The 27,404-nt window shown below is 35.8% G+C and overlaps 1 protein-coding gene across 6 annotated transcripts; it reads right to left on the reverse strand.

Moving 5' to 3' along the window:
- Positions 1-2,858: 2,858 nt before the first annotated feature.
- On the reverse strand, positions 2,859-27,352 carry uso1 (USO1 vesicle transport factor). Of its 6 annotated transcripts, XM_084105671.1 has the most exons (26): positions 27,068-27,315; positions 26,342-26,428; positions 24,442-24,506; positions 24,219-24,295; positions 23,946-23,957; positions 22,548-22,648; positions 22,325-22,427; positions 20,016-20,071; positions 19,805-19,925; positions 19,525-19,703; positions 18,808-18,948; positions 16,891-16,979; positions 16,639-16,793; positions 15,098-15,303; positions 14,251-14,271; positions 10,459-10,569; positions 10,098-10,216; positions 9,395-9,576; positions 8,658-8,779; positions 7,747-7,885; positions 7,200-7,363; positions 6,296-6,355; positions 6,094-6,192; positions 4,075-4,170; positions 3,747-3,962; positions 2,859-3,351 (listed from the first exon to the last, which is right to left on the reverse strand). In XM_084105671.1, the coding sequence occupies exons 1-26, from the start codon at positions 27,131-27,133 to the stop codon at positions 3,268-3,270; spliced, it is 2,871 nt and encodes a 956-aa protein (XP_083961797.1). In that variant the 5' UTR covers positions 27,134-27,315; the 3' UTR covers positions 2,859-3,267. The 6 variants fall into 6 exon arrangements, with proteins under 6 accessions (XP_083961797.1, XP_083961801.1, XP_083961798.1 ...); XM_084105675.1 differs by lacking the exon at positions 23,946-23,957 and having other exon boundaries at positions 24,209-24,295; positions 27,068-27,352; XM_084105672.1 differs by lacking the exon at positions 23,946-23,957.
- Positions 27,353-27,404: the final 52 nt, after the last annotated feature.

Consider the following 27,404-nt stretch of genomic DNA (forward strand, 5'->3'; position numbering starts at 1 on the left):
GCGCTGCGGTGGAGTGCAAGGGTGGAGACTGAGATGATGAGAGATGATATAACCAGTGGTGTAGTCTACGTGATACGCAGGTATACGCCGTATACCCACTAGAAAAGGCCAAGGATTTCCGTATACCCACTTAAAAAATCGTGAGGATGCGTAACAACTTCGTTTTGTGTCAGAACTTTCACTTTCATTCATAAATTCACCCCGTCTGTGTTTGCGAAGCGACACCGAATCGCGGAATCCAGTCACAAATGGAGCTTGCTAAGCAGAACGTCACCGAATTTGGCTATTTTTGAATGAATAAATCAAAAGTAGGGCTGTACAATGAATCAAATCTCGATATGGACTAGTGTCTGTGAATATTAAAGTTAAAAGAGACTGCAATTGTTCTACGCGTCTCTGGGAATGAATGAGCGCTCAATGTGTGCTCCACTACACACACACACACACACACTGAAGCACGCGTGATCACGCTCGTGGTGTTTTCAGCGTTTCACTGTATTGAGACATGAGCTACTACATGTGCACTTCATCGCAGAGCTGCTATGAGAGTCACTTCACGAGAATTTCACCATTTCATTTGATAAAAGTCATTCATTCGTTTCATATACAAACACATAGAAACTGTAATGTCTTTACGACAACCTGTCAAAATAAAAGTTCGGTATAACTTGAAGAAATTATAACAGAAATATATTACTATTGCACAGTAGAGTATACTTCAAGTAGGCCTAATAATAATAATACTTTATTAAAACACACAGAAACTCAAATGTCTACAACCCACCAAAATAAAAGTTCGGTCTAACTCAAAGAAATTAAAAAGAAGTAAAAATGAATTTTAAAATAATAATAATAATAATAATAAAATCTATTAAAACGTTATTTTAAGGGAATATCACACAAGTTTTCATACATGTTTTAATTTAAAGAGTAGCCTAAACTTGCCAAAACAATAACACCATTTTTTATTACAGTATATTACAGTATACTCACTATAAAAAACTAGACTACACCACTGGATATAACCCATATAGCCTAACCTGTGTCTGAGAACACTGTCCCCTCCCCCCACCCCACCCCACCCCACAGTGATTCATAAGAGTACCAAATATATTTTGGACAAAAAAATGAAATGAATAAATAAAATGTGCGGGATAAATGTTTAAATGCACATTAACAATAAATAATAAACACATAAATTAATGATCTAGTGGGGAAGGGTTATCCAGTGTGTTTTAATTTTCAAGTAACATCTGTAACTAAGGGCTGAAATCATTTCAATTAAATTGATGAGAAATCACAATAAAGAAATGTATAAAGTTAACTTATACTTCTATTCAAAATGAACGCTGTTTTTCAAATGTTCAGTAGAGCAAGGAACATTGTCCCAGGCCTATGACAGACCGACAGCCTATTTAGTGAGGAAATGGGACACATTCATAAAAACATTGTCACAGGCACGTGCATTTGAGCAACAGGTCTTGAGAGACTTGATATACTTGTCTTGTTGTTGTGCATCATGGTCACCCACTTCTCTCACGGGCCTGCTTGCTGAAAATAGGGCTTTGCCATCACAGGTAACATTTTTAAAATATAAAAATAGATGTTATTTTTAATTAAATATTTTTACATTATTTTAACTTTTAGAATTTAACACTACCTTGAACAGAACAATACATTTCTTTCCAAAACGCAAAATTATCTGATTCCAAATGTTTGAATTGTAGTGTACAAATAGAATATGTTTAATCACGTTATAGGATTTTCCCCCAGTGGCCCACAATTGTCTTTGAAGGGTCATTGAGATGAATGAAAAGGCTAAAAGATAACATTCTCCAGATTTCAGTGTGCAAACATGCAATCTTTGTTCTTTTACTTCTGCTCTTTTTTTCTTAATTTTACCTTTGGCAAATTCACAGGAGATATTAAGGGACTGTCGTCTGTAAAGCTGCTTTGGAGAAAAATATCTATTGTGAGTGGTAATATAATTAAATGCCCTCCATTAGAATTTCTAATTAATTGTTGTACAATTCCTCAAAGTGTTCAAATTAAATCAAGCATGACCATGCACTTTATGGCATAATTGTATTTATGGGTATTAGCCTTGTGAATCCTCAAATATGTCTGTATATGTAACAACACACCAATCAAAAACTTGAATTAAAAACTAAGTCTAAGGCCAAAACATCACAGACAAGTATTTATATAGTTTATTCTAATGAGTCTTGTTTATCCATAAATTAACCAAAGGCTAAACCAAATTTTGCAGAATATCTCCAGTTTTAGAGGAACCTGAAAGTGTACATCCCAACATTTAGTGGGACTTCAGCAGTGTTTTGATGAACAACACATTGAAAACAAGGTGGCTAGTGTGAGTGCAATGCAATGCAACGCAACACAGCACGGGTTTGTGTTTTGATCATTTGTAAATATGATTGGATGACTAAACAATTCTGAAAACTGTTAACAGGCACAGAAAAAAAAAAAAACCTAACAGCCATCTGACCAAGAAGCAATCTAATGCAAAACAGGAAATGGACCATTTAAATGAGATGTTAAACAGAGTTCACAATGCACCTGAGCAGAGAGGACATGCCTGCCTGCCTGCCTTCCTTCCTTCCTTCCTTCCTTCCTTCCTTCCTTCCTTCCTTCCTTCCTTCCTTCCTTCCTTCCTTCCTTCCTTCCTTCCTTCCATCCATCCATCCATCCATCCATCCATCCATCCATCCATCCATCCATCCATCCATCCATCCATCCATCCATCCATCCATCCATCCTAAAGACACTCTCACAAGCCCTCAAGCAGTATAGAAATGCAGACTGAACATCTTCATGGTTTTGCACTATGTACAACAAAGCAGGAGCAAATCCTTTCTTTATTTTCTCATCTCCATCATTAGTGCAAAGAGCTCTTTAGAATCTTCTACGGTGTGAGACCATGACATAAGCACTGGTAATGTTTATCAAAAACAAAGTATTCACCTGTGTTTATTATCTCAATAAATTTTAAGCCTTTTTTAAAAAAAAAATGAAATGAAATGAGTCCGGTTCAATTAGCTGGGAAAATGTAATCCTTGTATTGTTTTCCTACAGTGAAATAAATTCTAAAAATTAAAATGCAGGTCTGAAGAAAATAAAGAAATATGTGATTCTTCTAGAAATCAGAAGATCAGCTCTACTGTCCAAGGCCTTTAATCTCTTTCTCTAAGCGTCAGTGACAGGTTAATGTTAGCAGTCTTTCACTTCCACTATTAAGTCAATACTTTTTTATTCATCACACTCTTCTTCCTCCTCTTCATCATCATCATCATCAAACTGATCCTTTGAATCCAGATCATCCTCATCTTCAATCTGTAGGAAAAAAAAAAGTCAAATCAAAACCAAGAGTAAGAAGAAATGTAAGGGGCCATTCACACAGAACAAGCTTTTCCATTCCATGGCGCTACTTTTCCATTGTTTTTCAATGTAAACACATGCTAGACAGCAGTCTTTAACCATTGCGTGTCTTTCGCAGTATCTCGCACGTGACATGGCATTCTAAAATGTGGAGCTCAAGTTAAAAGTTCAACTTTTTAAAAAACGCTTCTCTATACCTTGTGCTTTTTTTCCCACTCCACTGACCTGACCTCGTATTTTTAACAGCAAAAATGTCATCTGTGTGAACCGGCCCCAAGTACACCACAAAACAACATTTGATGAATACAAAGCTAGTGAAACTATGTTCTGGAATGCCATGAGGAATGTACCGTCTCTCCCAAGTCCTTGAGTCTCTGTTTCAGGCTCAGAATCTTCTGGTCCTGGTCGGCGAGTAGCATGAGAAGATCGTCCTGCTCCTTCTTGGACTCCTGCACCTCCTGCTGCAACTTGCTCTTCTCTGCCTGCATGATGGCGGCTGTGCTTGTGGCTGAAGCAAGGTCTTTCTCCATTGATTCTTGACTCTCCAGAAGAGTTTTAACTTCCACCTGAAAGGGAGTGAGATGAACAGAAAAAAGGAGCAAGAATTAGGTTAAACAGCAAATGATGTAAAATGCAAATCAGTAAATGAGTACATTATGTTTGTCTATAGTAAGTCACCTTAAGCTTTTGATTCTCTGCTGTCTGAACAGAGAGCCTGCTCTCTAACTCTGCAATTTTCTCTGTGTAGAGACTATTTTCTCCTGGAACTGCAGCCTGAAAGAAAGACAGTAATGAACTAAAAAGCCCATTCACTACCATTTAAAAGTTTGGGGTCAGTAAGATATATATTTGAGAGAAATTAAAACTATTTTCAGCAATGGTACATCAAAAGTGACAGTAAAGACTTTTACTTTCATACAAAACATTTCTATTTCAAATAAATGCTGCAAAAATCTGTTGAAACAGTGTTTTCAACACTGATAACAATAATAAATGTTTCTTGAAAACCAAATCAGCATATTAAAATGATTTCTGAAGGATCATGTGACACTGAAGACTGGAGTAATGATGCTGAAAATTCAGCTTAGCCATCACAGGAATAAACATTTTAAAAATATATTAATATAGAAAACAGTTTTTGTTATTTTAAATTGTATTAACATTTCACAATATTACTGTTTATATGGTATTTTCAATAAAATAAATGCAGCTTGGGTATAAACATAAGAGACTTTTGTTCAAAAACATAAAAAAAGAAAATCTTACAAACCACACACCTTTGAATTGTTTGAAGTGTTTACTTTTTATCAGCCATAAATGTACCTACTGGCACACAAACCGATCCAAATTGTAGCTTATTCTTGCCGTCTGAGTGACATGCAACATTTAGGGGTGGGTAAATATTAAAATGTTAATGTGAGAAAATAACTGAGATTTTTTTTTTTTATATCAATTCGATTCAATTTAGTACTTATTTTACTACTTGATACAAAAATACATTTTCCTGAGGTTTTTGTTCTGTGCCTTTCATTAGTGGTTGACAACATTTGAGGTGACACTGCAGATGTGGCACAGAGGCATATTTACACAGACTGGTTAATGCAGCTCAGAGGTGGCATAAATGCATTTATGATGTAATTACAACTGCATAAATAATGCTATGAGATTAATGTTTTAAAAAAATGAATACTGAAATATGAAACTAAAACCATTAGTAGGTGGCCCCATAAGTGAGTCATTGAATCATTAATTCAAATGAGTGACTTTCTTTATGAATGGGACATTGAATTATTCACTTAAAGCTGCACTCTGTAACTTTTGGCGCCCTAGCGGTCAATAACCAGAACTGCATGCGTCTTGCGGAAGAACATTGTAGCTGGAGCTACTTCTCTCTGTTTATGTCTATGACGAGTCACGCAGGTACGGGGCTACTCTGCAGTGGTATGACCCAAACCAGTCTAAAATAGTCAGAATATAAACACTTTTTATAGGTGTACTAGTGATTCAGGATAAGAAAATGGATTCCTGATGTACTTGCTCATTATATAATTTTTGTACATTTTGTACACAAAAAAAGTTACGGACTGCAGATTTAAGCAATTCGTTCAAAAATGCAGACTCATTCAGTAATTACGTGTTGCTTAGAAATGTGCAACGGTTCTGGTGTGGCCTTGTTTGGAACAGGAACTGTTTCACTGGCATTTGAAGTTTATTTTTACATCATGCAGAGAAACCATGCACTCTCAAGGCTTGTTTTTTTTCTTTCTTTTTTTTCTGCAAAGTGAGTTAAAACAACAATTATGATATTATTGTAGATGATATATATTGCACACTTTTATGAGGTGTGCGCTTTCTAAACTGTCTGGGCGCTGCACTTCTCTCGCAGTTGACCTCCGCCTTTTCATTTCTGGTAACATTACATTGTTAACTAACATTCAGAAAATCGATTTTTGCATTTTTGCAATTTGAGAATATTTAGAAGATAGAATCATGTATTTTTCTCACTCCCCTGATAAAAAAAAAAAAAAAAACAAAAAAACCAACTCCTGGATGACTCACTGTGGATCTTGCGATTTTAAGATTGAATTATGCAACAGACGGTTCAAAGGTGGTCTGTGCAGATGCCATCTAAGGCTGAGACAACAGCACACTGGACTGTAGTGTCTGTACAATGATCAATGAGTGGAACACACTTACTGTAGTATCAGATCCTCTGAGAAGCTCCTGTCTTTCACTCTGTAATTGTGTTACCTCTGCAGTCTGTCTCTGCAGCTGAGCTTTCAGCATCTCCACCTCCTGCAGCCAAACATAGTGTTCAAAGTGTTTGGTTCAGCAGGTGCAGAATGTTATGTAATGAAATCTTTAATGAATATAATGAAGAGAAAGAGTGGAACTTTACCCTTTGTAACACTGTGACCTCTGAAGTTGAGTCCTCTGCTGATGAGACACCCTCAGCTTTCTGTTGGACACAGACCAAATATTTCCAAATATACCAGTACAGTTTAGTTGATCAAAAGTGACAGTGAATACATTTATAATGTTACATTTAATGTTATATTAAGCAGAAACTGTTTTCAAAATGTACAATAATTAGACATTTTTCTTGGGCATCAAATCAGCATATTAGAATAATTTCTATAAGATCATGTGACACTGGAGACTGGCGTAATGGCTGTTGAAAATTTGAATTTGCCATAAGAATAAATTACATTTTAAAATATATTAAAATAATAATAATAACAGTTTGTATTCATCAAATTAATTTGCACCAACAGCTTTGTATTCATCAAATACTAGCTCTTTTAAATTGTAATTGTATTAATAATAATATGAATAATAATAATAATAATAATAATTAGGGATGGGTATTGACACAAATTTCATGATTCAATTCGATTTCAATTCACAAGCTTACGTTTCGATTCAATATCATTTGATATGTATATATATCAGTTACAGTACATCAATTTCTCTCGAGGAAAAAAATGTCTCGACCAATGCTGTAAGTGCATTTCGTAATAGAATTGACAGAATTTGACTATATCATATCAACAGTAACAAAGCTTATAAAAAGATATATTACGATTTATTTGATGGGACTAGCGCTGTTTAGTGAAGTTTTTTGTTCAAGCATCAACTGAAAAACATCATCATGGACTGAAAGATCGATTCTTGGGATTTAAGAATCGATATTGTTCGATCAGAATCGACTAAAATCGAGAAAAATCAATATCGTCAACCCAGCCCTAATACTAATATAAATACATTTTGGGAGGTTGGAAGAACTGAACACACACACATACCAGACTGGTTATTAGAGAGTCCTTTTCACCCAGCTGTGTCTGCAGCAGCTGGTTTTGTCTTTGCAGTTCCTCAAGCTGTTCTCTGAGCTGGCTCAGCTCCTCTGGCTGGAGTCCGTTCACATGGGCCGCCTCTGCCTGATTTCCTGTCTGCTGATTATCTTTACCTACAGAGTGTGAAGGAAGAGTGGAACAAATGTAAAAGTAACAAAAAAGTAAAAACGGCAGTTCAGGAAAAGTAATTTACTATGGATTTCTCCTAAAATACTGCAAATACTTCTCAAACAACTGATATCTAGGTGCGTTCACACCATGTCGTAATTGCTGTAATGATTCTGAACAGTAAAAATCCTTCACGTGCTTATAGAACTTGTAATCACAACATATAAACTCATTTTCTGAGAGCTACGATTTGTACCACCTGACCACTGCAGATTTAAGGTGTGTTCAACTTGAAGCGGTATATGACATCAAGATACCGCATCGAAAGGATATGGAGCTTTATTTGCAGTAATTTCGACATGGCGTGAACGCGGCATTTGCTCAGTACCTAGTTTGAGTTTGAGGATGTTGTACTGGTCTTTGTGCTGCTGGATCTGAGAGAGCTGCTGTGTCATGGTGCTCTGCATCTTTTCATTCTGGGACGCCAGCAGTGTCACTTGCTCCTTCAGCTCATTTATTTGAGAATCCTGCAATTAAAAAGGGAGAACATTTATAATTTAAACATATGCCTATTTTGAAATGATTCCTCTTCCTGTAAGCCTACAGAGGAAAAAGGAAGAGATAACCCACTTTTCTTTGGTCATATATTGAATATGTTAATCATATGACAATTATTGCCCATATTTCAAACCAAAGTGCATAAGTAGGTCCAGCAGGACCTACTTATGACCTACTTAAGATCCAGTAGAGCTACCTATGGCAGCAATTACAGCTCTAAAAAAAAAAAAACGGTATCTGTTAGTCCATTCTTCTTGTCAGATTTGTTATCAGGTTACTTTTTTTCACTTTAAGCTTGAAGGGGTTCTTTCACAAAAAACTTTTAAAGGTGCTATGGCTGGGCCACAACATATTAACATTAATAATTTGTATTTAAGTTTACTGCCATATCAGCTTCATGGCAGGTACAGATAATAATCAAATATTCAATAGAAGTTAATCTTATAAAAAGATTAAAATTGTCTCTGTTTTTGGTGTTCTCAGCTGGGGTTTGGGATATATATTTTATATTTTCTTTTTCAACACTGCTTATGATTTTCATATAAAATAGACTGATGAAGTATGCAAACTGTTGTTACACCATGAATAACCCAAGGCAAATTAATACTGTTATATATATACACTATATAACTTAAAATATCACTAGGTTTAGTTTGAAACATTGCATTCTGACAAATGTGAGAATGTGATATTAGTTTGATGCAGTATATTTATTATTATAATTATTATAATTTTTTTTACCTGTTCTCTGATCAACTCTTTGTACTGGGTGACAATGCTGTCATGCTGTTCTAGTGTTTTCTTCACCTCTTCTTCCTTTTTCTCTTCCTCGCTTGACTTAAGCACTGCTTTTGTTATCATTCCTATGAACAACAAAAAGAACCGCAAACATGAAAAATAAACCTTTTACCTGAACGGATCATATGAGTTATCAAATTCACATAGCGCTTCTTTCAGGCACAGAAAAAAATGGACCGTTTAATTCTGAGGAACAGAGGGAGCATAGAAGAAAATAATGAATGAACATATTTTTGGTGCAAAGAATTAACAGTGGACTTCAGAGAAAGAAAAAAATACAATAATAAAAACACATTGTCTCTTAAGGATGTAGTTATTACTTGTCATTGTGCGAAATACAAGTTATTAACATCCGTCTTCAGTGATCCATTTCCAGTAACTTCTAATCTGAAACATTTTGATCAGACGATTGCTTTCTATTAAAGCTGAGCCTTGCCAGTAAAGTTTAAAACCCTTGTTTTTACATAAAGATTATGTACATTAGTAGGTGAACCTTTAATGTTGGATAGAACACATTAGGATGGCTATGCACCCCTGGTGGTATGAGTGACTACTTTTCAAAAGGTCTGAATCCCATTTACACCTGAATTTATGACCATGCACTTGTGACAGGATCACCGACAGATGTTAATAACAATGGAAAAGAGGTCTTACTTTGTGTTCAGGACTCCAAAACTAACCTTCTAACTCTTTAACAAGTTTGGTGAACTCATGATCAAAAAGCATGTGTTCTGGGGTGGAAAAGGCTGGCTGAGGTTTCTGAGCAGCACGGGAATACAGTTCGTGTTTGGTTATAAAGCCCAACTTCTCCACAAAGTTTTCCTTCCCTATGCGCTTCTCAATCAACTGCTTCAGCTTTTCTCTGTGAAGAGGAAAATATATTTTGTGTAACACAGATAGTGAAGGAGGCTCAACACTTAATGATGGCACTGGGTGAATTGTTATAAAATGCACTGTCAAATTGTAACATGTTCATTTATGAAATAAAGTAACTTTTTTTTCTATTTTAAAGTGTTATTTATTCCTGTGATAGCAAAGCTGAACACATTATGGAATACTTTTTGTTTTCTATCTACTTTCTAAAAACTCAGTATATATGTTCAATACTCAAAGACACAGTACTATATAGCCTGGCTGTGCTGTTCTGTTCTGTTTTGTTCTATTCAATTCAATTCAATTCAATTCACAAATTGTCAAAACCAACACTTACACGTGTGATGTGTTAGTCTATTGAATACAATTTATTTATGTGCACTTTAATTATCAAAAAGTTTAGTCATGGATCATTTTATATCAGCTGACAGCTTTAGTTATAAGACCAAGAAATACGAACAAAAGAAAGCATGAGTGGAAACATAAAAAAAACATAAATTAAGAACATACTTGGTGTAATTTTCTAAGCTGTTGTCATTATAGTAGATACAGATCCCCAACAACAGAGCACACAGACCCTGAACCAGTCGCTCATCCTCACCCAGGTTTTCTGAAATTTGACCTGTCAGCTGAACACATAATTTAAGGAAACGCAACACAGTTTCTGACAAACAGGTAACTGTACTCAGAATGACAAGTTAAACATAGGTAAAAAATAAAGTCGCTCTGTGAATCATTAACTAAGATTCAAACTTTTTATCATCACGATACCAATACAATTAGATTAGTTACACACTGTTTGTGTGTATATCAACTATATAAATCAGGTGTGTGTGTGTGTGTGTGTGTGTATGTATGGATAAAAGGATACAAAGGGAACATTGTCTTGATTGTGCAGGAAGTGCATGACAGCGATTGGACAGTTACTAATCCAAGTGCAGAGCAACATGAGGAGACCGACCTTCGTCTGCACCCTACTGCCCTGAACACAGAAAAAAAACACAATTATACAGTCTTGATCACACACTCATACTGCCATAAACATTTATATTGAGCTAACATACAACTTTAACATCTAAGAAATGAGCAAATAAATTGATAAAGAAACTACTGCAAGAAACAAGTCGCTTAACATTGTAAAATTTTAATTTTAAGTCCTTTTAGACAGTATTTCCAAGGTTCTCCAAATTGTATTTGTTAATTTCTGCAGAAATACAATAAATAGCAAAATTGCAGATGGCTGCTTTCAGTCAGAACTGTCGGAACTTGTTTTTGACCTGTTTTGCTTGCAATTAAGATCTTATCTGATCTTACATAAGATGTTTGTGACCAAAGGATTTCCCACTAATTAGTCTACAGATAATAAATATAATGAAAACTTAATTTAAAAATGTTTGTTGGCAAATTCTATTCAACATCTATGAGCTAAAGAAAAACAGACACAAATAGTGTGCTATTTGTTAGGATTAGTTTTGTTTTCAAATTTCGAGTGGTCTAAAAACCAAAGGTAACACTTTAGTTTCCTTTAGAGTAACACTTTAGAGTCCAATTCTCACTATTACCTAGGTGCTTATTAGCATGCATATGATATTGGCTGTTTATTAGTACTGCATGCATTCTGCATGATCATATTCTACATCCCTTAATCCTACCCAATACCTAAACTTAACAACTACCTTACTAACTATTAATAAGCAGTAATTCGGCGTTTATAGTTAATATAGTCATAGTTAATAGTTAGTTAATAGGGAGAGTTGGACCCTAATCTTTTTTATTATTATTATTATTATTAGTTTTCTAGGATAAAATGCCATCAGTATAATTGCAACACAAACACAAAATCTTAAGTGTCTTAATGTAAGACAACCTCAATGTGGTCTAAATACAAAGACAACCTTAAAAGGATGACAAGAGTTGCATCCCAAATGGTGTACTAATTATACTATGCACTTACACTATCAACTCTACCATATAGTGTATACATTTTAGAAGAGTAGTGTCATGTCAAATGGAACATTTAACATTTTTACTACACAGAAGAATTCACAGTTTTACAATTAAATTTATTTTTCAAATGCACGTGATGTGTTGCCATTAGTACTTGTACAAGCCTCTCCACTTCTTGAAGAAAGTGGTAACCACTGAGTGCATCAAGTGTTTAAAATACCACACTTTGTATTTTTGAAGAACTACAACATCCAAGTACTCGTAGCACACTACAGTGCTCAAGAAACAGTTTATATCATCAATGTTGAAAACAGCTGTTCTGCTTAATATTTTTGTCGGAACCATGATATTTTTTTTAATTTTTTTTTAAGAACAGCATTTATTTGACTTCGAAATCTTTTGTAACATCATAAATGTCTTTACTGCCATTATTGATCAATTTAATGCATCCTTGATTAATGAAAGTATTACGATCTTTCAAAAAAAGTTCACTTCTGAACGGTATTGTATATTATAAAATGGTTATAATATGGTGTTTAAAAGGGACTATGAAAGTTTCCATTCAAACACTATGGAGAGGGTTTTATTTAAAAACATCAGTGTCTGTAAGGGCTAGCTTATAAGAACTGTTAGTTTTAGGGGTTAAAAAAAATGCATAATGGAAATTTAAAAGTAATTATTAACTTTTCAACAAGATAAGAATTATCAACAAGATAACTAAGATGTGCATAAAAACAATTTGCAAAACAGGAAAGTACTGGGCAGCAGAAAAAGCAATCAGGAATAGTTTTGAGAAGAGATGCACCGGTGTATCGGCCAATTTTTTATCAATTTAAAACAATCTGCATATCGGCTGTAGAAAGAGGCAGATATAACAAACCGATGGTTTATTAATTAACTGCATGAAGGCACAGAGTTGTATAATGTCTGTTGCATAATCCGTTTTTATTTGGGTAAAATAATTAAATACTTGCCAAAACAAAATTAAATCTGTATAAAATACAGCAGGACTTCACAATAAGGACTGCCATCAGGCCAGTGCTGCATCTTCATGAAAATGTATCCTTTCCAAATGCTTTTAAGCCTTGAGAATTTAAATATTCAAGTGCAATACGATGCAAAAGATAACACATTTCTACTTACTGTTTGAGAAGTTTTGTGTGCGCATACATCCAAAGCACGTGCCGGGAAAGCTGATCAAATACTTAATCGAGTTCTCTTTCACTTCTTCGGTTCGTCGGTTCTGTCTAAAACGCTTGTGTACCAGTAAATTGGATCTGTGCAGCTCTTAGACAGCAGCGCAGCAGGAATATTAGGCTGCTTTGTGTTTTAACTCTTTCACCACCAGCATTTTTTTTAAACAAAGTTGCCAGCTACGCCAGCATTTTTGTCGTGTTGTATTTATGCATTTATGTTAGAATGTTTATTGTTAAAGGGATGGTTCGGAGTAAAATCAACCTAGGGTCCTTTGCACCATGACGTCGAGCCAAACACCACCCCAGAAGCCTTTTTTCCCTTGGTTGAACATTTTTAAAGTTAGAGCTTATTTCGAGATATCAGCCGAATGGCTTAGTGCAGGCGCTATTGGCTACAAATTTGTATCTCGTAAATTACCCCACTAATAATGCCCAGAATGGTACCAAACTTCTACAGTAGTTCAAATAGGTTCTGTACTCATAAAACAAGGCATTGGAAAGTTTGTAAGTGCATCAGGAGTTTATTTAAATAACACTTGCCTGACGGCTCATGCTACTGCTAACCCAGACACCGACGTTACACTACATCCTTATGCATCGCTTTCTGTCAGGACTTTTACGTGCTTTTCTCAACTCAGTGAAGTGACGTCGGTGTCTGGGTTAGCAGTAGCATGAGCTGTCAGGCAAGTGTTATTTAAATAAACTGCTGATGCACTTACAAACTTTCCAATGCCTCGTTTTATGAGTACAGAACCTATTTGAACTACTGTAGAAGTTTGGTACCATTCTGGGCATTATTAGTGGGGTAATTTACGAGATACAAATTTGGAGCCAATAGCGCCTGCACTAAGCCATTCGGCTGATATCTCGAAATAAGCTCTAACTTTAAAAATGTTCAACCAAGGGAAAAAAGGGTTTTTGGGGTGATTGGCTCGATGTCATGGTGCAAAGGACCCTAGGTTGATTTTACTCCGAACCATCCCTTTAAATGGATTCAATCCACGTTCAAAAGAAATAATTTTATGCAGCAATAAACCAGCTAGTATATCTTAATGCATATGTTTTTGAACTTTGTTTACATGATCAAAACAGTAATCTATTTTAATGACAAGTTCAAATAAAAAGTGTCAAATACTGTATCGGAATTGGCCAATAGTTGTTTGTTAAAATCGGTATCGGCCAAAAAAATTATAATCTTATCGGTGCATCTCTAGTTTTGAGTGAATATTTAGTCATAAACTCATTGGACTTAGCAGCCACCTGAAAGGGGTGAATAACAGTACAGATTTCAGAGAGTCTGAAACTTCTGTCTCTTCCAGAATAAGCCCGAAAGACCATAGCATGCAGCCAGCAGTTGAAAATAAACGGTCAAAGCCAGGGCTGCCAGGGTCAGTAAGGGAACACAACAAACAGGGCAGAAACAGCAAACAGAAGGAACACAAAACACCTAATGAACCCCCATTGTGGAAATGAGGCCAAGCCACACCATCACATAAAACTGTCCACGCTCAGATACTCACCCTCCGGTCGAGCTTATCACCCTGCAAAAACCACAGCACAGTTCACTTTGATATTCAGTGACAACCACAAGCTACCATTCCCATACGAGTTCAGAATGTCCCCAAATCTTGGGAACCCTAGCCCAGAACTGTCGAAAAAACAGCTTAGACCAGCATGAACTTTTAAGATGGTTGAGGCTGGTTTATGCTGGTTTGGTGCTGGTCTAGCGGGTGGAAAGCCATGCTGCTGGTTGAAAAAGTTGCTCTTGATGTTTAGCCTGAGAACAAACTAGCAAATCAACACCCCATAGAGTAGATCAGCAACTAGGGGTGTGTGATATTGACAGAAAATGATATCTCATTCTCAACATTTTCTGACTCTCTTTATGACTGATTCATTGAGTCATTCGTTCATTTGATTCGGGAAGAAAAAAAAGCGAATTTATTTAGGAACGAAAAACCACTGTGTATAGCTCGGAGACACACCAGTTCACGAAAAAGAACAAAACAGACAATATTGACAATATGGTGTCTAAAATATAACTTAATTTTAACATATTGTGATAATGATTTTATACAACAGTTCAATAAATATTTGCAATCATGCTGATATTCAGGGGAAAATAGAAATCGTACTTGTATGATATTGCTTAAATGTATCATACCTATCGCACACCCCTACCAGCAACCAAAACACAACATATTCTCATCTTTTCAACAGACAGTGTCCAAAAAGACAGATATGGTAGAATTACTGAGCCAAAACATTAAAAACCCCAAAAGGTTTAATAGCCCTGACTAACGTCAGTGAGCCCAATGAAACCCAAAATGTTGACTAAACACACAATATAAGTTTGAGAATGGGTACCTGGGACAGGATGTTGGTGCACTGCTGCAGAAGGGAAACAGGTGGCTTGCCCAGACTGGTGGCCAACTGTACCCGCAGTAGCTGCTCTTTCTGGGTGAGGTTATCCTGCAGCGCATGAGCCAGAGCCACAGCGGCACACCAGTTTGACAGAGAGTCTGCTGAGAACAGACCTCCACATAACAGCTGTCCCGCTGAGATAGAGTTAGCTGAGGGACAGAAAAAACAATATTAAAGTATAATCTGACGATTACTTTTCGATTAATCTGAAAAAATCTAAAATGTATTATCCATTAAAAATTATCCATTATTTTAAACAATATTATTCCATATCCTGCCCAATGCGGTCCTCCAAAAAAAAGTGTAATATAAAGCCTATGAAATCATATATAGTGAATGTATCTATGTAGGCTATGCTGTACATTATAAGCAAAAAACAAAACCTAACAAAACTTTTAAACCTAAAAACAACTGATTGCTTACTATTTTAAAGCAGAAATTAAAACGACAAAAAAAAAAAAGAAAAAAAGAAAAACAAAAGCACAAAATTTACCTATGAGGAACACATTCACTCGTATGAACATAGTATTTATATTACATTAATGGGCTATTCCAACATTGGTGCCTTTACTGTTACTGTTCTCAAAAATATGATTACTTGTGTTACATGTATATTTTTAAACCTACACCTAATTTCTAACAATTTTTTTTTTGTTGCGAAATGTATATTTTAGTCAGAATTATTGCACTCCTATTCTACTGCGCTCCGTCTGTTTGACGTGCATGTTCATTGAAGTCTGTGAAGTTTAACAAGATGCTTGTTGTCAGAATATGCAAAATGGAAATATTTGCTGGAATTTCTAACATTTACAGATGAAGATTTAACCATAAAATGAAAGTTATGCGCTGAGGAAATGCGCTGTGCCAAAGGCATTAAACAGCACACACATCTGTCAAAGCACGAGAGGGCAAGACGTGGGAAACGCTTATGCTTTAGTTTGAACTGCTTAAGTTATTAACATAAAGCATTCTCATGTTTCGGACAACTTAGATCATATACCTTTCCTGCAGCAGCTCACTCTGTGTCCTCCGCTATTTTCCATATGCATTTTGTCCATAGAAATAGGTTATTCTCTACTGTAAAGCGACGTAACTGGCTGTTGGTTTCCGGGCACAGCGCACAGACGCGACTAATCAATAATCACATTAGTTTTTTGATTAGTATTTTCGTTACCCAACTCAGATGTCCAAAGTGCTGGTGCATAAATATATGGCAGAAAATATATGTATAAATAAAAAAATATATTTTTATTTATATTATTATTATAATTATAATAATGTGCCTTGGTAACACAAAGTGCATTAGTTTTACTTTACATGTAATTCTAAATTTATTTGGTAATTACAGGTGACTATACACAGAAGAAAAAAATGTCTTCCTGCTGTCACCATGTATAAAATAAGTGCAACTGAAGTCATATGATCCATGAACAGTCTGCACCAACTAATGGCAGAACTAAGCGACTAGTCGGGGCAACACTTACCATCTATAGTGGAGGGCAGCAGTGTGGCTACAATCTCCCCTTGTCCTTTATGGTTCTTGTACAGGAAGCATTGGAAGCAGTAAAGTACAGCACAGCGGAGAACAAACGGCTGTCTCTCATTCACCATTGACATGAGAAGAACCACAATTGCAGGCCTGAAGAAAACAGTCAACAAGTTCATATTCTCAACTCTTTACCAGAAAATACTTTTTTGATTATCGTTTGAAAGACAGTACAAAGAACAAACCAAACCTTGGTGGATTGGATGGTGCGTTAACAGATGCGAAGTAGTCCTGATTCACTTCAGATCCACGTATGACTTCAGACACAGTATTGATGGTCTGTACAAGAAAGACAAATAGAAAAAAGTTAAAACATTTCAGTGGTACATTAAAAACCGTTAAAAACGGTAACATTTAAGAAACCGTACAATTTAAGAAACATTATGCAGTTCTGTGCAATTAATTTTTTTCAAAGCAGATTTTTAGAACTGAATCCTGCACTGGTAGAGGCCGTTCACACATAACATGTTTTTGAATTCCACTGTGCTACTTTTCCATTGTTCTCCATGTAAAAATGAACTAGACGGTGGTTTTTAAACATTGTGTGCATGACATGGCATTCTTAAAACACGCATTTAAGCTAAAATAAGTTAAACTTTCTCAATACCTCAATACCATTTTTCCAATCCACTGCTCGTGTCTTGTGTTTTTCAATGCAAAAATGTGATCTGTGTGAATGGCCACTTTATAAGGGCTCAATAGAGATCCACTTCTTTGAGCAGTGGTCTAAATATCTAGTTATCTACATTGGTTGCTATAGTAATGACACATCCATCATTCCATCATTATGTCAAGTGGCTTGAACAATTGAGAGCAGCAAGAACGATAAGAGTAGAGAGAAAACTGGACATTTTGCTTCTGTTCATGTCTTTTGTATGGAGCTGTGGAACATAATAGTTTTTGATGATTAATCGCGATGCTTTTGTGAACGATTCTGCATAAAAACGAATCGATTTTTAAAAACTGTGATTAAATAGGCCTATCATACATACAGTATAATGTAATGTTTTATTGTAAATAAAGTACTCTATTATAGGCTACATTAATAAAAATGTTGCATATGTCCTTCGTAAGCAAAGCACTTGTGTCTGATGTTTCGGTTTACACAAAAAGAACATGCATGAATGAGAAAATAAAGTGCGGGATGTGCTTGTTGCTAAACAGAGTTATTTAAATGCATCAAGCCACGCAAAGATCTCAATGCATTACTCGCACTGACTGACACAGTCAGGCTCAGGCCTCGTTTACACTGTCAGTGAAATGTGACCCAATTCCGATTTTTTGCTCATATGCGACACAGATCGGATGTGTTCAATGACCGTGTAAACCGGAAAAAAAACACATGCATTCGTATATTTTGAGATCGGTTTCAGGCCTCGTTCATATGTGGAAATAAATCAGATATAAATCGGATATGTGCCAATGCGACTGTCATGTAAACAGGCAGATCGGATTTTCTGAGGCATTAGGCAAAGTACCCGCGGTTTAATGACGAGAGCAACCCCGATGCGCATCTGCAAAGGGACAGATGGCCCAACAAAACGTTGTGTCATCGTAGGAGAGGAATGTGGACAAACGTTGACACAACATATCAAAGGCTTGCTCATCCTAAAATGTTGGACTTTTTCATTTATAAAGGTTTTATAAATGAAATGTTAATTAGATATTCAAAGACTCGAATCGGTCGACCACTAGAGGAAACACTGTAGTCTGCATTTATACTTTTGGATAATGAATGACAAAACAAACAAACAGACTTTTCTGATCTGACTCTTCACTTCAGTTTGAAATCCATTGATCATAATAGATCACTGGGCAGTTAAACTGAAATTATTGCATGTTTTCCAAACAATTTGTGTCTTCCACATGTCGTAATTTTCCTCAGTAACACAGTCCACTGATGTATGCATATACAGCCTGATTTTTGCATTAGCCCAAACTTGTGCACATGTGATTTGAATGCTCAGAAACAAAGTCACTACATCGCATACATACATCCGTGTTCACGGTCAGTGGAATATATTTTAACTGTGTGCTATATGGAGCGGAACGCAGGCCTTTAGTGTAAACAAGGCCAATGAGAATAAGATTCTGAGAATAATCTGACCTCTGTGAGGATGTCTGCAGGAACACCTGTGGCCATGAGGATGGTGCACAGCTGCTGGAGGAGACCACACTGGAACATGGCTTTCTGACAGCTGGCAGTAGCCCCTGGAGAGTTCACTGGAGAAACCATCACTCGCACCAGCTACAGAGACAAAACACAACTAGAGATTTTAACTCAACAGCACATAACAAACAAAACAATACTCACTGACTTGCTTCTATAATGTGGCAAAAGAAGAAGGAGGAGGAGGGGGAGGAGGGGAAGAAGAAGAAGGAGAAGAAGTAGAGGAAGAAGAGGAGGAGGTTACAGCAAGGTCTCATTTGTTAACATTAGTTAAAAAAATGAACTAACAATGAGCAATATATTTTTAAAGCATTTATTAATCTTTGTCAAATCTATTTTTCATTGTTTGTTCATGTTAGTTCACAGTGCATTAACAAATGTTAACAAATACAACTTTGGATTTTAATAATGCATTTGTAAATGGTGAAATTACCATTGACTAAGATTAATATATGCTGTAGAAGTATTGTTAATTGTTAGATAATATTAACTAATATGGTTACAAGTAATGTTAAATTAAATCTTATCGCTAAGTAGTACCAATAATATTTAACCATTCATTTAATCTGTATAAAAACATCCAATTTACTGTGTATGGTTTTTTTGTGTGTGTGTGAATTGTGACACATATTAAATGGATTCTTCATTTCAGACCTGCAGCATTAGATGGAGGTTGGTGACCTTCTGCGCTGACCAGCCAGAGTTGTCATCCCCAACCTCAAACCATGGCTTCATCTTTTGTATATAGGAGCCTTCTTTAAAGAAATTCTGGTTGGAGCTATTGTTTTTCAGGAGGTTGAGCAACAATAGGAGACAGTCCTCCACCACAATACCTGTGAGGTGAATAGGAACCTTAATGCACAATCTTGCCACCTTTGGAAATTCACGAGTGTCCTTCTCCATTTTAAATTAAAAGGGATTGTTAACTGCATACCTCCATCACTAGAACCTTCCTCTGTGATGATATCAAGAAGTCTCTCAAATGCATTTTCAAAGGCCACAATTTTCTGAATTGCTGCGTTGCCTTTGGTGAGCTGCTGCAGCAGCAGGAGACCCTTAATGGAAAAAGGTCAAATTGATTAATTTAATTTCAACAGAGACTTCCTGTATGAACACTCATGGTAATGTAGAGCAATAACACTTACATCATTACGGATAACTTCTCTGGAGTCAGCTAGGAGATCCATTAACCTGGACACTCCTGCAGAGTAAGAAAAAAAATCAATATTAGAAACTAGATATCGATAAAATAATCCAAACAGCTTTAAAGAATGATAGTGCTGAATGCGGAGCTGAAGTCACCAGGTAGCAAAGATTTCGACCTAAGTGACAGTAGACACCATATTTACCTTGACACAAATGAATAAAAGTGAATGAGGAATAGAAATACAGTGTTTGCATAACACTGAAAACATGCCTTTCCACACATTTCTAAAATGTTTTAAAATGTCATTTAGTCCTGTGATGGTAAAGCTTAATTTTCAGCAGCCATTACTCTAGTCTTCAGTGTCACATGATCCTTCAGAATCATTTTAATATGCTGATTTGGTGGTCAAGACATTTTTCTATCAATGTTGAAAACACTTGTGCTGATTAATATTTTGTGGAAACTGATGGTCAAGAGGATCTGCTGAAGTTCAAACTGAGCATCAGAATGGGGAAGAAAGGTGATTTAAGTTACTTTGATTGTGGCAGGGTTGTAGGTGCCCGATGGGCTGGTCTGAGTATTTCAGGGATTTTCATGCACAACCATCTCTAGGGCTTACAAAGAATTGTCCAGAAAAGAGAAAATATCCAGTGAGCAGCAGTTCTGTGGGAGAAAATGCCTTGTAAATGCCAGAGGTCAGAGGGGAATGACCAGACTGGCTCGAGCTGATAGAAAAGCAACACTAACTCAAATAATCAACTGCTACAGAAGAGCATTTCTGAACGCACAAAACGTCAAACCTTGAAGCAGATGGGCTACAGCAGAAGATGATCACACCGAGTGCCACTCCTGTCAGCTAAGAACAGGAAATTGAGGCTACAACTTGCACAGGCTTACCAGAAGATTGGAAAGATGTTGTCTGGTCTGATGAGTTTCGATTTCTGCTGTGTCATTCAGATGGTAGGGTCAGAATTTAGCGTAAACAACATGAAAGCATGGATACATCCTGCCTTGTATCAATGTTTCAGGCTGCTGGTGGTGTAATGGTGTGGGGGATATTATCTTGGCACACACTGGGCCCCTTAGTACCAACTGAGCATCACTTAAATGCCACAGCCAAACTGAGGATTGTTGCTGACCATGCTCAACCTTTTATGACCACATCTTCTGATGCCTACTTTTAGCAGGAAAACATGCCATGTCACAAAGCTCAAATCATCTCAAAATGGTTTCTTCAACTACAATGAGCTCACTATCCTCAAAGGCCTCCACAGTCACACGATCTCAATCCAATAGAGCATCTTTGGGATGTGGTGGAACAGGAGATCTGCATTATGGATGTGCAGCCAACAAATCTGGAGCAACTGCATGATGTCAATATGGACCAAAATCTCTGAAGAATCTCTTAGCACCTTGTTAAATCTATGCCACGAAGAATTAAGGCAGTTCTGAAGGCAAAATGGGGTCCAACCCGGTACTAGCAATATATATATAAATATATAGCACTCACATGACATGGCTGTCACTCTGGACATACTACAATCAAGTACAAATGAAAGTCTTTAACCACTAAAACCTACCCTCAAGCCACATACTAACTTGTATGGCTGCCTTGATTTTTGGGAGTGGCACATACTCAGGGATTAAATGAACAAAAGGGTGCTGCAGTTTTGCCATGCCACTCACTTTCAGTATATATTGGATGTTATATTTCAAGCAAGCAGTGCAACATCAGCACATCCCAAAAATGTTAATGACCACCAATGTTGCTGGTGAAATGACCTGCCTAACTCAACCCGAGCAGCTGAGTCTTCAACCATTTCCATCTTTTTCATCAACACTTGACCTGTAAATATTAACACTTATTATTCTATTCTATTTGTTTTTTATTTAATAAAAAAACACCTTGCTACATGTACTCTGCTAGAACTTGCATTTTGTTGCCCTATTGTTTGCTTGATTGCTCTCCTCATTTGTAAGTCGCTTTGGATAAAAGCGTCTGCTAAATGATTAAATGTAAATGTAAAATACTTTGGTTCTAAAACTCCTTTAGGATTTTAAATTTTTTATTGTGTTAGTCAATTGGTTCACATTTGCGTCATATGAGTCAACAGGTTCTGAAATTAGCTGTTTTTTTTTTAGATATCTCAGCTGGTTAAAAAGCAAATAAAGTTAGCAAAATGTGTAAAATATGATAATATATAACAGGGTAGATAAAAAAAAAATCTGACTACCAAACAATCTGTACTGGCAAATTGTTCTAAACTATCAGATAATTACAAGAGCAAAATACATTTTTAGACTCACCCATTGGGCTGACTAGGATGATACCTTGGACCTGAGCACACTGGTTTTTCAAAAGTGCAGTTAGGAGCTTAACACCTGGCCAGCGGACATGAAAGTCAAACTCCTACAGCATGGAAAACAGTCAAACAACATCAGCAATATGGAAAGGAAATATGGAAAGCAACAAAACGTCCAAAAAAAAGACAGTGAAAAAAAGATAGTATAGTTGGCAGTTTAAGCTTACCTCCAACAGTGTGAGGAGCAGAGTGACATTTTCTGGTTCCTGGACAAACTTGTCAGTGAACTGAGCTCCCAAATCATCCTCCTGCTTTTGCTGGTTCTCCTCTGAAAGAGAAAATGTGATGCAGGGAAACCTGTTCTTTATTGTCTTTACTTCGATTTGATTATTTTAACAGATAATGCAGGGGAAAACAAAAAAAGGGGAGATAGACAGAAATATATGGAAAGTAATATACTAAGAAGAAGAAAAATAAACTTTTGTGCTAAATCTGATCACAATAAAATTGCAAAGAGCCAGAAAATGAACTATTTTCAGTACATATGTTATCAAGCCTCCAGACGGCAGAGCAGTGGAATGTGTCTGCTGACAAGAACTGTATTTAATACAAAGAGGGACAGAAAAAAGCATATCAACCCACAGATTAGGAAATCAGACAGTGAAAAGGGTGAAAAAAATAAAATAAAAATAATAATAAATTAATAAAACAAAAGAAGAACACACAAAAACCCACACCAGTTAAAGCTTAACCTCTCCCACACAGAGTAAACTTTTTTTTACACTAAATATTAATACTAGGACAATTCTCGGTTCTATACTGACAAGACTTTCATTCAGCCTTAAAGGACACCAAAAAACAGTTTGACGAGCAAACATTCCTTTTTTTCAAAGTGACATTTTATCTTTATTTCATGGTGTCTTTATTAAAAGTAAATAACTTAAACATAACCTAAAAAACTGTTAACTAAAAAACTTAAAATAACAATAACAAAAAAAACATACCTTAAATCCAATTATTATTCAAAAATTGTTATTAACTGTTAAATTATTATTGTTTATTAGTACACAATGTTAATTCTCTTGAAAATTGAAAATTAATGAAGATTATCATTAACAACAACTAAAATGTGCAGTAGCATATGCAAAATATGAAGTAGCTCAAACTTTGATTGACCAACCGCGCAAACATAATGATCAATTGTCAGTTAACAGAAATTAAGCATTGATAAAAAAATGTCTTTACAAATAAGGTTTTGGATCATTTTCTTGTCTACTGACCAGCAGCACAATCTGCACAGGTGTTATAATATAAACTGGATTTGTGTTCTTTCATTTATAAAAATCTTTTCATTTGGACATCTAAACAACTTTTTAAGACTTTTCTTAATTTAACGGAACTCTTGTGAGAAGAACAAAACTGCTAGTGTCATTATGCCAAAATACAGGCATCTAAAATGTGCTGCTTTATGGAATTAGGAAATTATGGAATTAGGAAAATTGTTTAGGTTCAGATCACTGTGAAATTCTCTGAGTGTCTCAAACGCAGTGGATATATTCTACAGGGATTTCAAAGCATGGATGGGCTAGTGGTTAGACAGCATCATGCGCAAAAAAGTGCTTTACCTTCAGATTCATCTGGTGGATTAAACATGGAAAGAAAAAGGAGGAAGATCAGATATACAATATTTCCCAGCTCATCAAACAAACTGCAAGAGGGAGACTAGGAACAGACTGAAATAAGGTTTGTAAGAACAATTAAAGAAAATTATTCATTTGGAATCAAAGAATAAGACATGAATCAGCCCAAGACGCTTATGGACATTGAAACAATACAAATAAAATCCCAACATGATCATATCTGAACCAGACTAAATTAAGAATATAGCCTAAACATACCTGGTTCTTCCTCTTCATCATTGCAAACAATATTGTACAAAGTGTCCAAAGCGTAACCTAGGATTTCAGTGTCTGACCTGTTTAAAAAAAACAATTTTAAAGTTTAAACAGTCACAATGTGTGGTAAATGACCCAAAGCCCTTTCACGTCATATCAACAAAACACAGCAAGACCTATCTTTATGGTAAATGCAATATTTTTTTGACCAAATTGTGAAACATACCGGTCAGTCTGTAGTATACGAACCAAATGGTCCATCGCCATATTTCCAACCTCCACACGGTATTTCTGTAATTAAAAATCTACTTGACACATGTTCAACAAACAGCTAAGTAATGTATATATATTCTGTCACAAATAGATGAAATTACCCTTAAATTGAACTTCTGGGACAGAAATGAAATTTCTGCAACATTAGCTGCACCAAACGGATCTGCATAATGACTGTTTCTGAACACTCCCACCAATATGCTATTTCAAATCAGTTTATGATGGCTTACTTATCGGGATAGGAGGAAGTATTTTCAATTAAAAACAACACCTCACATCACTTTCAAGGCATGTTTTTAACAGTGAAACGAACACAGCATGTACTGTATTCCTTCTGTTTTGATATTCTATTTACTGTAATATCACCTATGCATTATAAACAGTGCCAACAGAGTACAGGCTTATTATAAAATGTGCAATATTCCACAAAATAACACCTGTTCACCATATCACTGTGCAACTCCCATAGTGGATTGTTATTTTAGTTGCATAGTAACATTCTGTAGGGACTATATCTAGCAGACCGATGCCACTTAATGCATTTGCCTGTCCCCCTGTAGCCAATCATTTTATCCCTTAAAACTCATCTTTGATCACCAATAGAAAGTTTTTCCTGTACATTTTTTTTTTTAAATCTTGCCTTCAGACAGCTACCTTCTAACAATCAGCATCCTTAGAAACGCTTTGAAGAACTCAGAACGTCAGTGGAGAAAGGCATATAGTTCATCATAATGTCGTAATATAAATCATACACCCGCTATATTGCAAAATCTAACTGATTTTTCATATCAACAGAATAAATAACAAGATAACCTGGCTTCTCTTGAGACTCCCTTGCTTCACGGCATAGTAAAGCTATGCTAAAGCCCGCAGGCATGTTGACCTGATTGGTTACAGGGTAGTTTGTGAAGTCAGAAACACCAGCGATTTCAAACTGCATTTTCAAGACTGTCTTTAGATCACTGCAGTTTTAAGGAGAAAATAATCAGCAAGGGATACAATTATTGACTACAGGGGGACTTTAAGCAAACGCATAAAGTGGCATATTGACTTGTGCATTTGCACATGGTTTGTCTTAAAGCATATTAAAAACACCATATAGACAACATTAATAACTTGATTTTCACCACAGGAGGTCTTTAATTTCTACATAAAGATTTTTCTTAAAAACAATAAGAAAAAGATACTCAAAAATTCCTATACTGAATATATATGCATGGATAAAGAGGTTGTTGAGCACCGTGGCAAACAACGGCTTTTAACTGTGGTTATAATCACTATATAGCAACACCTCTTGTACCTTATTGCTCAATTACATCAAGCTTCAATATTATTGAGCATATACTGTCATTCAAAAGTAAGTATGGAGTCTATAAGAATGTTTGCAAAAGAAAACTCTTATGCTCACCAAGGCTCAAAAATACAGTAAAAACAGTAATATTCTGAAATATTTTTAGAATTTAAAAACTGTTTTCTATTTGAAAATGGTTACAAAATTAATTTATTCCTGTCATGGCAAAGCTGAATTTTAGCAGCCATTACACCTGTTTTCAGTTTCACATGATCCTTCAGAAATCATTTTAATATGCTGATTTGACGCTCTAGTAACATTTATAATTATTAAAAGTGATACTTTTTTAAATCAGGATGCTTTGATAAATAGAAAGTTCAATAGAACATATTTTATTTGACAGAAATCTTTTATTGAGACTATTTATCAATGTATGCATGTATCCTTGCTGAATAAAAGCATTCACTTCTTTCCTTACTGACCCCAAACTTTTAAATGGCAGTGTATAATTACAACAGCTCAATAACAAACATCAACATGACAAGCATTAATTGCTGGTCACCTTGGACAGAGATTTAAGGGCACGGACAGCATCTCTTCGGTCCTCCAACAGGGTGGATGAAGCCACACGGTCACACAACTTCTGAATCTGAACAGACACACAATAACGGTTGGTAAATGCCTTGTCAGAGTTAAGCTACATTATCCCTACAGAAAATTTGGTTACACTTTATTTTAAAGTGTCATTTGTTACAGTGTACTTATATATTTAAGTACTGAGTAATATTAATTAACTACATGTACTTACTATAGGGTTAGGGTAGGATTAGGATTTGGTTGAGGGTTAGTTGCATGTAATTATGCATAATTGACTGTCATTACTATGGTAAGTACATGTAACATATGCATCAAGGACACTGTAAAATAAAGTGTTCCCGAAAATTTAGTTGGAAACATCACAATAGTAAAAATAACACTGTGCAAAGACTATTGGTAACAAACCAAACATCATATACAGTGTAATTGAACATATTTTCAAGGTTCAAGCATAAACACTGTCTGATTTGGAAGTGTCATTTAGAAATGTTTTGTAACACTGGTTCATATAGGCTACATCTAATCATATTTCTGTGTACAGTATATCAACTAACGTTACTGATCTGAAAGCATTATGATCTAACGAGTGTCATTGACTTGATAAGCAGTTGCGTTTAGCTGCTTATAAACTGTATTAATTTTTTATTCATTCTCAAATATATTTATTTGTTTTTGCATTAATTAAACTCACTGTTTCTGCTCCAGTCGGCTGTGGGCCTGTTGGTTGCCCCCCCATTACTCCCCTGAGGAAATTCATCTTTCTATGTGTCCGCTGTAGTAATATTTTAGACGTTGATCTACAGACAGATTAAACGTCAGTTAAACAACAGATTCCAAAGGACAGGCAGAAAGTAAATGTCATTAAAATCAGCAGCTGCCTGATGTTGATCTCTCAACACACCAGCACCCAGCCCGGAACTGACTCGGACGCGCATGCGTAGAGACGTGGCGATACGTGGCTGACCACAGCGTCAGTGACGGTCTCTTAAAGAGACAGTTACAGTCAAACACCATTCTGATTGACTCTC

This window comes from Abramis brama, assembly GCF_963993115.1.
Source record: "Abramis brama genome assembly, chromosome: 2".
NCBI classification, from domain to species: Eukaryota; Metazoa; Chordata; class Actinopteri; order Cypriniformes; family Leuciscidae; genus Abramis; species Abramis brama.

Excerpts from the sequence above, each read along its gene's own strand:
- uso1 (XM_084105671.1), bottom strand. The coding sequence starts at position 27,133 with ATGAATTTCCTCAGGGGAGTAATGGGGGGGCAACCAACAGGCCCACAG. Across the intron at positions 26,429-27,067 it reads AGCCGACTGGAGCAGAAACA|ATTCAGAAGTTGTGTGACCG; the intron begins GTGAGTTTAATT and ends GTGTCTGTTCAG. Across the intron at positions 14,272-15,097 it reads GCACCAACATCCTGTCCCAG|GGTGATAAGCTCGACCGGAG; the intron begins GTACCCATTCTC and ends TGGTTTTTGCAG.